We start from the raw sequence: 10,981 nt of genomic DNA, 5'->3' as shown, positions 1-10,981 counted from the left end.
AAGGAGATGTGGAAGTGGCTGTCAAGTTCAGCATGGTGCCCAGGCTCCTCCTCAAGTCATGTGCCCATTTTCATATCTCAGCATTTCTTCCTTCTCCCTCCCATCCCAGAGAGGCTCTTTTATATCTCAGCATTTCTTCCTTCTCCCTCCCATCCCAGAGAGGCTCTGGTACCCTCGCTGGTACCAGAGAACCCTCTGGGATGGCAATAACGTGTTGCTGCTTGGGAAGGGAAGAAAATGTCAGAGCCACATCTTTGAGGCCCTTGAAAGCTACTACCAATGAGGTCTGGGACTCAGAACCCAGCTCAGGTTGAAACCACAGAGCTATTTATTAACAGAAGCTTCCCAGTCCTTCAGATCTCACCTGGGAGAAGTGGGAGAAGGTCATTGGTGAGCATTAGAGAATCCATCTTTAGATAAAGCACTACCAACCAAACAAGCCCAGGGCAATTAAGCAGAGTGCTCCTAAGCACCTGCCGTTGAATGTCCACAGTAGCTACCTACCCAAGATTTTCCAAGATTGCTTTGTCTAATGACAATAAGTGAATTGGGATTCTTAGAATTACATCTTAGAAACTGCCTTCTAAAAAGTAAATGTAGAAGATATTATTTATAAAGATTAAAATGCCTTTCTCCCCATTAGCCACTCAACATCACACTGCTCTCGGGCATCAAAGGAAACCACCCAGAAAAAAAATGAATGGTTCAGGCAGAATATAGACTTGCGCATCCATTTGTCTGAATGCCAATGGCCTCAGATGCTTCTGTCCAGCATCTCTTTGCAGGTCTTTCATAGTGATTTTGGTCCAGCACTAGAACTATATTTTCAAACCCTAATATACTGACACCCCTCAGAGAAGTTGCCACACTGTGAGAGGAAAAAAAAAAAAAAAAACAACTTCCCAGAATAACAACAGGGAACACCAAAGCCCATCTACCTCCTGGGGCCAAAATTCCAAGAGGGGTGTTAGTATGTTTGCCTTTCAATCCCCAAGCTCTACAGCTCACTGAACTACCCTGTGTAGAGAAGATTCATCCTCAGGATAGCTCAGGGTTTGTGGATGATATTAGATCACCCCTGAGACTAATGCAATGTGCCCCACAGCCTGTGGCCTAAGCTTTAACTTTTATACATTTCCAGCTCACAAAAGAGTAACAGCTTTGTCACTCCCCGGTCCTGAGTCTCAGTCCTGTCACACCATCAGATCTAGTAGCATGACTTGAATGTGTCTCTCAGCTTCTCTGGACTTTGCTTTTCTCATCTCTAAAGCTATGGACTTAGAGCACGGGACCTCTGAGCTCTTCACAATTAGTGCCCTTGTGGCTTCTCGCCTCAAAATGACTGTGGCAAGCTCTTAATCGTTTCAGAATATGCTACGAAGAGGCATTACCTATGGTTTTAATGAGTCATTAAAGTTCTGCCTGTAATTCTAAAAATTCAACACTAGTATAAAATTGTTGATAAATGATCCTATAAGGAAAAGTATATGGTCTAAGAAGGTTTTTGTTTCGTTTCGTTTTGTTTTTTTTTCCATGCCTCTACTCTGGTTTTCCTGGCTCAGGGTATGTGGGCTTCTCCAGAGACAATTTAGTTAAAAGAATATGTATTTCCAGGGCAAAATTCTCAAGGTAGGGAAATCATAGCTCACCAAATTTGGGTAAATTTGACAAAATCCAATGTGAGAGCTATAATGGCAGGTGTCAGAGCCCAGAAAAGAGAGATGCTTTGGTTCTTTTTAAATTTAACAAAATGCATGGTATCCCTGGGAAATTCCTGAATTTTTCCATAGGACTAAATTGGATCTATAACTAATCGTAGTTTGGGTTGTATACTTTGCATTTGATTCTCTGGGGGAGCAGTTTAGTCCTTTGGAATCTTCTGTATCTATTTGAAACACAGGAAGCTTTGGTTCTGCAGATGATAGTTCTTATAAATAATGTCATGATATTCTAAATTGGAGTGGAGGACTTGGTGATGAAATATGCAGCTGTCTTAGGGATGGCAGGAGCTGTTTCACTCTTTTAAAAGGAGGTTTTCAAAACAGATTTGTTTCTTGCTTCTCAACTATAATTAATGCCACACTTAAGAAAGTTTAAAATAGCACCTTTTGTTTTAAATTATGTACCAGTGGATATAACTGTGACTTTGGCTGCTTATTAGATCATTTAAGAAAATTCAGCTTCCTTCTTCATTTATTTCTTTGTCTCTCAAAATCCTCCCAACAAAAGTTGATCATTTTACAGCCGGCTTATAGTTGAGCTGAAACTCATCTTTAACATTGCAAGAGTTGTACTGATGACATAATCTTTCTGTGCTCTGAAATACAACCCTCTGGTTGGAATAGACCCAAGGGCTGCTAAAGTTATAAAGCTATACACTCCCAGACAGGAAGACAGCCAAGACTTCCACCAGGGCACAAAGGAAGCTGAATTAAATTCACTGTCTTAAGGGACCACTTTCAGTTTGCTTTTCCTCTTTGAATTCCAAAACAACACCTCAAGGATTGTACCTTACATTTTCAAATGATGCTACAACATCCATGGAAACCTTTTGTTTTTGTTTTTATTTTGTTTTATTGTGTTTGTTTTGTTTTGTTTTGCTATAGGGTACATGAACTTACTAGCAAACAAGAGAGGGAAAGTGAGAAATTACCCCCAAGGAGGGATAGTCACACCACAATCCTTTCTCTTCCAACCTCTTCTCAGGATTTTGGGCATGCACACACATGCACCCAGCATGATTTTCAAACCACTGGGTCCAAGGTTCAAACCATGTGGTCAGCCATGTGGGATCCAGTTGCCTTAACTTCTGCACCACCTCCTGTACTCCATAGAAATCTTTAGTACTCTGTACATGTTGGTGTCAGTCAAAAAAGTCCACCTCTAAAAGTGTAAAAAGAAATAATTAATATTGACATAAGTTTCCTCTGTATTATTATTATTATTATTCTCTATATTATTTTTTTTTTCATGGTTAGCTCTCCTGCTAACTTCATGTTTTCCAACTGATCCACGTTAATATAATGTCTGGAACACAATAGGTATTCAATAAATGTTAGCTAATGGATAAATAAAAGAAATACGCAGACAGCCAAACATGAGTACACTACTTAGATATTCCCTTTTCTCCTTGAATCCTGAAGTCAGTAAATAATATGTTGGGTAATTTGGTAATTCTTGAATGCGTGTTTCAAGCCATCAACTCCAAAATACAGCCTATCCCAAGTGGAAAGGGAAAGAAGTCCAGGAATGAGCAAGAGAGAATGAAGGTCATTGACAAAGTTGATGGAAAGCATGTCTTGACACATTTTCATTATAAACACAGTCCTCATCCTAAATTTATAAATATGCCTAAAGTCACCACAGTTAGCTTCTGACACCCTGTTTTCCATTCCCCTTTCCTGCTAAACTGCTTTCACTTGGCAAAGCTCTTCAACCAGACAGCATTGCTGCATGTGATAAAACATGGTGAGATGTTTAAAATTTGTTAAGGAACTACTTATGAGTAACTTGCTCTAATGATCTATAAATTAAAAATTAATTATAATCATCATTGTAGAGATTAACCTTGACCTGAAACATAATCTCATGTATTCTGAAAAAGAAACAAGAACCTCTGCCCTCTTTGTAATGACCAAGAAACCTCCAAATCTTAATAGTTGTTTTGAAAGAAAGATGAAGTGAGATGATCCCTCCTGCATTCCATTGGAATAACACAGAATACACACCTGGGTAGTGGTGTGCACGTTCAGTGTGAGTTAAATATGATTTAGCTAAACCAGGGAGTGGCAATACTATTCTCAATGTTGTGATATTATCTTTGATTTGTGCCTTTGAACATGTCCAGAGGGACATGACCAGAAGTGTGAATAATTTGAAATCCATACCTAAAGCAATGGGTGGAAATAAGACTCTATTTGACCCAGTAAAGGGAAAATAGCAAGAAGACTGGTGACTGGCCTCTTACAATGGAAGCACTAATGTTCTGTTCCGTGAGGCCCCAACTAGTAATGCTACGTGGTGAGTAGGATTCCCCAAGAGGCATATCCAGACCAATATGAACAATAACTAGAAACTAGAGGGGGCTGCCTAGAGGCAATGCGTTCCTCATTCCCAAGGACTTCAAGGGGAAGCTTGATTGTTGCTTCAGATATGTTATTGAGATAAACATCTCCACTCCAAGACTCCTGCAGTGGCATAGAAGCCTTGAGAGGCAACTGACCAGATGTTTGCACTATGTGCTCATGGGAAAGGGTGTAAAGGGATAATTCCATGCTTAGTCTAACTGGGATTAGGCACTTGCATGTTCTTTCTCTCTCTCTCTCTCTCCTCTCTCTCTCTTTTCCCTCTTATAATTTGTTTGGAAAGTCCTCATGGAAAGGTAGAATTTTTTTTTTTTTTAGGAGCTACTTAGAGAAAATGAGGTAAGATCCCAGATGATAGGGGATGGAAGGTCATGGGGGGGAGGGGACCTCCAAAACAAAGAATATTTGGAAAATACAGATATTACTAGGTTGTCTGGAAAGTCGTGATATATTTTTCTGTTTTTTTTTTTTCTATCCAAAAATGCATCGTGACTTTCCCAACAACCTAATAAATGAGCTGGCCTGAGAAGAGGGCATAGTTCAACAGTGAAAGGAGTCAAGGGAAGATGGGTTATCCGTAAATAATGGATCCACATAAAAAGACAGGAAATCAGTAACCATCTAGTGTGAAGTTATTAATCCCATGAGTAGCAGAACTACCCTCAGCACTTGCCCCACAACGTGGTGCCGTCACCAGCTCTAAGTTCTACTTCTCGGTGCTGACACTAGAAAAGGTGAGTACAATCCATATTGGGATTGGATGCACTCCCCAAGTCTGGATTAAGGACACATCCTTCATTACTTTTCAGATAACTGCTTGGGAGTTCAATACACTCCAAAATTTATCTTACCATACATCCATGTCCTTCCCCTTGATTTTTAAAACAGCAAATATTTTTTAATAGAATGAATTGATTGTCACACCTGGCTAAAACAAATACATTTTCAAGCAAAATTTTTCAACAAAAAATCATTCACTGATATAAATATAGTTATAAATGCTTTCTCTTCCTTAAAGAAGACCATGTCAGTTTTTATGGTGCTGTTTTGTTGTACTTTAAATCTTTCCATTAAACTAAAATGCTAATTTCCCCTTAGATGATTATAACATAGATATTTTTTGACTTATCATATCTGAACAGAGAAATAATCATATATGTCAAGTTCTCCAAACCACATGAAATTTAGGTAGAAGAAACCTTAAATGTATTATTATTGAGAATGTGAAGCCTTAACTCCATAAATAGCAATGATTTTTCTCTGAGATCTCATATATATATATATATAATCATCCCCTGGGACCAGCAGATGTGTCATGATTGAGTTTCTAGACTCCCATGTAAGTGGACCACAGTTCGAGTCCCAGACCCAGTGGTAAGCTCACACTGGGTATGTGTGCATGTCCAAAATCCCAAGAAGAGAATGGAGGAGAAGGGATTACAACGTGGCCATCCCCCTGGAGGGTGATTTCTCACTTTCTGTCTCTCTGTCTCTCTATCTGGCCAGTTGCACACATTCTATAGCAAAAACTCTCTTAAAAAAAACTTCCCCCAAGGATAACTCTGAAGCCAGAAAAGCTAGCTTTACTATCATAAGTTCAGAAATTAAAATGAGACTGACTCTTAGCTGTATTAAATTGGAACTTGCCATGCCCTTTTTCTGAGCTCTTCAAATCGGATCCTGTTCTGCTTATGTGCACCCCAGTTGTTTTTGCCTGACATACACCAATAATCATTTTGATAGGAAAAGGGTGTGTTTAACAAAGAAGAGCTGCTAACGTATTTGAGCCAGAAAAATAATCCTCAGAAACACCCTCTGGCCATGAAAAAATTATTTTTTTCAATGAGAAAGTTTCATGGTAATCTTGGACATGGGATCTTACCTTCATGCCATCTGTATATCCTACATTATTACTATCAAACTGAGTTTTAAGAAGGCTCCAGTTAGTGAAAGATCCATCTCTGACCAACCAACACCACTGCATAGAACCAACTATTATGTGATGAAAAGAAAGGAGTGATTTTAGTAATTTAGAGAAACTCACAACCCTTCTAAAACCAGACCAAGTAATTGTTATGTCCTTCTTCTATTGGGTTGTTGGAAAAGTCATGATGTATTTGTCTATGTTTTTCTATGCAGAAATGCATCAAGACTTTTCCAGCAACCCTATATTATAAATAATGATTTTTAAGCCAGACCTGACTATCTGGGGGAAAAAAAAAACAAAACAAGACTTGCCACTAATGCACCTCACAGTCTATTATTAATGAACTGGAGATGGTCACGTGATGTCCTTAGGAATGATCATAATTCAGAAACAAAATTAAGGCTCCATCCCTGAATACGTGTCCTGTTTAGGACACCCCCACATTTCCTCTCATATTCAAAGATCATGTGTTGAGTGACCTAGTACAGAAAATCATCTCATTTATCTGGAAATGGAAAGCATATATATCAGGAGAGAAAGGGGAAAACATGGAACAGAAAACCATTTGTTTTTCGAAAAAATCATCTTCTAAATAGAAAGCTTTTTAAAAACCATTGTTGAAAACTTCCATTATTGTGGGTAAAGCATTTCTCTCTCAGTCATTGATGGGCAAAATTTACCTCTAAAGTTTCTAAACTTGGCTTTTAAAAATATCTCATTTAATGAAAAGGCCACCATTGTCTGTGGCCTGCTTTCCAAAATACTTTTCCTACCATTAAAAATCGGGGAGAAATGAAAACAATTGCCTGTGGTGTTGGAGGTGTCCTCTGGTCTGGGGTGCTGGCCTGTGCAAGTCCCTCTTGGCCCCAGGCATGCTGGTTTTGTAAATGCCTGCCTGGGGCCTCTGTGGGACACAGGAGGCTCCGTATGAATGCATGGGTAGGGCAGGTCTTGGGGAACCGTGCTCAGGCAAGTAGCAGATTTCTGATCTCCAGTTTGCATTGATCTTACATTTAGACACAGATTCAGAAGAACAGACCCTCCCTTTTCCAGTGCCTTCGGAAAGATTGCCGCTCCGTAGAATGAGTCCTTTCTCCTCTACCCTTAATCTACAACCCAGCTTTCCCGGGAGATCCTACTTTGATTTGCGATCCTCACCCCACCAGCTGAGCTTGCATTCCTCTTTACAGTCTCTCAATACACCGGGTGAGCTGAGCTCCTCAGACCTTTCCTCTTGCTCTCTGTGCCTTGATGGCATCTCCGCAATACCTGTTTTGTTCTTGCCATTCATGTGCGTGGTAAGAGCGATGAGCTAGTCTGTGTCTGTGGCCTGCTTCCGGTATGAGGAGCATTTGGATGATAGAGCTTTGTGGCATTCTTGTTCGTGCGGTGTGAGGGCTGGCCCGTGGAGCTGTGGTCAATGTACAATGGCATTGGAAAGCGATGAGTGAAGTGGTTCTTTTTGCACAAGCTGGTACCGCCATGGATATCCCGCTCTGTCATCACATGCAGTGGCATAGCACGGCACAGGCACTGGCTGAGTGGAGGCCGGGGCAGTAATTTGGAGGTTTGCAACCCTTCTGAATCCAGGAAACCAGCTGTGGCTGGGAGACTGGATCAGTGCATCCAGCCTGGAGTGGTCTGATTAAACATAGACTCAAGAGATCTTCTTTGACAAAATGAAAGTAAAAAACACAGCAACAGCAGAAGGCATCCTATGAAGCAGGCAAACCAGAGAGTAGAGGGTGAAAGCAGTTTCTGCAAAAGCCTGTGCTCCCTGGTAGGACAGTGGGGCTCACGGCTGTTCGTTTCCCTAGTAAGGGGAAGGACCACTGCTAGCTGAATTAGAGACCCTGAACTCCTAATGCCTAATGCCCAAAGATCCAAGTGACCGGAATGTCTGGCCTCCTTTAAGTTTCCCACAGCCAGGCCAGTTGTGACAGGGCTTACGGCTGACTCGAGGGAAGCGAGCCTTGGGTTACCTTGCAGTGAACTCTGTTTAGCATATAGAACCTTAAAATCTCTAACGCGTAGAGCTAGTTGATCTCTTCAGGACTATATTGTAATCATGGATACACATGACGCACATTTCACATTTCCGAAGGTTTCTTTTGTGTTTTATTTTATTTCTTTGCTCACCCCATATTTTGGAATGAAGAAGGCCACAGCATGACAGTGCAAAAAGGATGCAGGGACTTCAAGCTCTCCTTAAAATGACATTTTTTCTTTGTGCTTTTACGTTTCTTACTGTTTTTCTGTGCACTATTGGCTTTCGAACATGCTTCGTGATGGAATTCTTTTTCACTCGTGTCTAATGTACTAAAATATTGTTATGGTCTTTGTATTGTACATTGTCTCAAGAATACAATGAAATGTGGGTTTGGGGATCCTTGGCGGGTATATTCTACATCACTCTAGTTATACTGTTGAATTTTAAATGTAAAATGATGTGTTTAAAGTAGTGCTAAGAGATTTCAGAATATTTGTTTTGAAAAAGACGCACAAGGCATGATTCATTTAAAATTTTTAAAAGCCCTATTCAGAGCCCACAAATTTATTTCCGAAGCTACCTATGGGAATCCGTTTTAAAGCTCCAAATAGTCCATACTCACTATGCTTTAACCCAGGAATAGGAGCCAAGGTCACAATGAACAGAAACCAAGCAGAAAAATTAGCCATGACTTGGAAGAAAATTATTCTTTCGCATATAAATTGCATCTCATAGTGAAAACAAACTAACCAAAAGTGTATTAATCTTTTTGTTTTGGCCCAGTCATTAGCCTGCCTTTATAGTAAGTTGCTTTTTAAATTCTTGTAAAATCTTCTGAGTCTGCACATTATCCTTCCATTGTTTTAGAAACTGGCATGTAAATTGAGAAAAAAATTAAATGGCCTTTTCCCTAGTGCTCTTCAAAACCAAACTTTTCTAAATCAGTCCTGACCCCACCAGAAAGTATAAGTCACATATTTTTCAACATTTTAAGACTAGATCTCTCAGGACTAGCATTTGGAGAAATGGTTACATCACTGGACTCTCACATGGCCAACTGCAGTTCAAGTCCCGGACCTGGCAGCTTGAAACATGTTGGGCCCATGTGCATGCATGTCCAAAATCTTAAGAGGAGAATGGAGGAGAAGGGACTGTGGTGTGGCCAACCCCCCTTGGGTGATTTCTCTCTCTCTCTCTTTCTCTCTCTCTCTCTGGTAAGCACATGACCCTATAACAAAAATCTCTCTAAAAAACAAAGCAAAAAGACTAGACCTCTCTCCTTCACCCCAATGCAGCTTTCATGGTGTAGAGGTAGTCAAATCTTTTTTTTTTTTTTAAGAATTATTTATTGAATTTTATTTATTCATTACTATTTTTTTTTTTTTTTTTAGTTTGACCAGAGAGAGACACACAGAGAGGAATAGAGAGACAGAGAGAAAGAGGGGAAGTGAGAAAGCAAGCCACCAGGTCTGGAACTTGAACCATGGTCAGCCATGTGGGAGTGTCCAGCGTCTTAACCACCATGCCACCTGCTGGTCCCCAAGGTAGTCAAATCTTAAGGAAGACAGATGTTTAAAAGTTCCACAGGTGGGACCAGTAGATGACGTAATAGTTACATCATTGGACTCCCACGTCGTCGACAGTGATTCAAGTCCTGGACCCGGCAGCTTAAAACTCACACCGGATGCATGTGCATGTGTATGCCCAAAATCCTGAGAGGAGAATGGAGGAGGAGGGATTGTGGCATGGCCATCCCCCCGAGGGGTGATTTCTCGCTTGCTATCTCTGTCTCTGTCTCTCTGGCGAGTACACATGCCCTATACAAAAATCTCTCTAAAAAAAATAGTTGCACAGGTGATCCCACGCCCACCTCCCTTCTCCCCCGCCTCAGGTAAGGATTGATGTAGTAAAACAATCTAAGGAGAGAAGCTAATTTTTGCTTTTACTGCACTTAATTACATCATTATTAATTCCCATCACTACTAATAATTATCATATGTATTTATTGACATATGGTTACATTACACATTTAGTTATACATGTATCATTTAACTTAGGCCCCAGACATAAGGAAGACTGGTTAGAGTTAGAAATGCCTAGAATAGTGATACAGAGCAGAGCAGAATTTTATCAAGAGCCAGTGATTTCTCCATTTCAATTGGATAATTTTTCTTATTTTAAAAAGTTGGCCTTCTTATGGAAACTTTAGTGAAAAATTTGAACCTGGAAGTTGATGAAAATTTAAGCTTCAGAGTTTATAATCAATTGGAGAAAGAATTATTAAATGGTAATAAAAATGTAATTTTCATTTTGAAAAGACAGAGATGCAGTATTTACCCAACCATGTAAACGAACATAAAAAGGGCTTTCTTTTTTCATGAATCAGGCCTCTAGTGACTGTATTCAGCTGGTGCTTTTTAAGTGTGTACAAATAAGTTTTATCAACCTGGTTGTCGTTTCATAGCTTTGATGTTTAGTATCTCTTTATAGGATGCAATTTTGAGACACAATCTGCACCTTACTCTCAATTAGGCAAGTATACCTATTGTAATTGTTATAATTGGTATGTTCATTTTCTTTCACAAAATAAATGGTGGCAGCTTACTTTATGTCGATAAAATTGTCCATTGTCATTCTAACCCCAATATCATAGTTCCTCACATTCGTAGGGGAAAAAATGGGAAAGATGCCTGTGTTTTTAATTTTATACCTCAAAGCTTTTTTCTCTGCTTTTTTAATACATCAATGCAAAGCACTCTTCATGAGCAGTTAATGTGGGCACCGTACCTGTCAGACCAACTGTCGCGATGTATGTAGTGTTTGAAACAAGCCCTTTTTTGGTGCTAGCCTACCAATAGAGACACGTTTTCTTATCAATGTCAATTTTGCTTCCTATTTCTCTTCCTCATGCCTCTCCCTTGGAATGACCACAGTTGACATTAAAAAGCTGTTGGCAGGTATGGAATCACCTTATTCTGT

General features: G+C 39.9%; 1 protein-coding gene across 3 annotated transcripts in view; it reads left to right on the top strand.

Annotated features, from left to right (window-relative positions):
- Positions 1 to 10,981, top strand: part of TRIM9 (tripartite motif containing 9) — a 126,324-nt gene that overhangs the window by 106,951 nt on the left and 8,392 nt on the right. For 2 of the 3 annotated variants that reach the window (XM_006160531.1, XM_006160530.1), the window contains exons 8-10: positions 7,030 to 7,218; positions 10,493 to 10,534; positions 10,936 to 10,959. The exons of the other annotated variant lie outside the window; for it this stretch is intronic. In XM_006160531.1, the coding sequence (XP_006160593.1) occupies positions 7,030 to 7,218; positions 10,493 to 10,534; positions 10,936 to 10,959 (255 nt within the window). The remainder of the gene's footprint in view (positions 1 to 7,029; positions 7,219 to 10,492; positions 10,535 to 10,935; positions 10,960 to 10,981) is intronic. 3 annotated transcript variants of the gene reach the window in all.

Source organism: Tupaia chinensis, unplaced genomic scaffold, assembly GCF_000334495.1.
Source record: "Tupaia chinensis unplaced genomic scaffold, TupChi_1.0 Scaffold000688_1, whole genome shotgun sequence".
Taxonomy (NCBI): domain Eukaryota; kingdom Metazoa; phylum Chordata; class Mammalia; order Scandentia; family Tupaiidae; genus Tupaia; species Tupaia belangeri.
The sequence above is the reverse complement of the archived record's forward strand: the minus strand, read 5'-3'. Positions and strand labels throughout refer to the sequence as shown.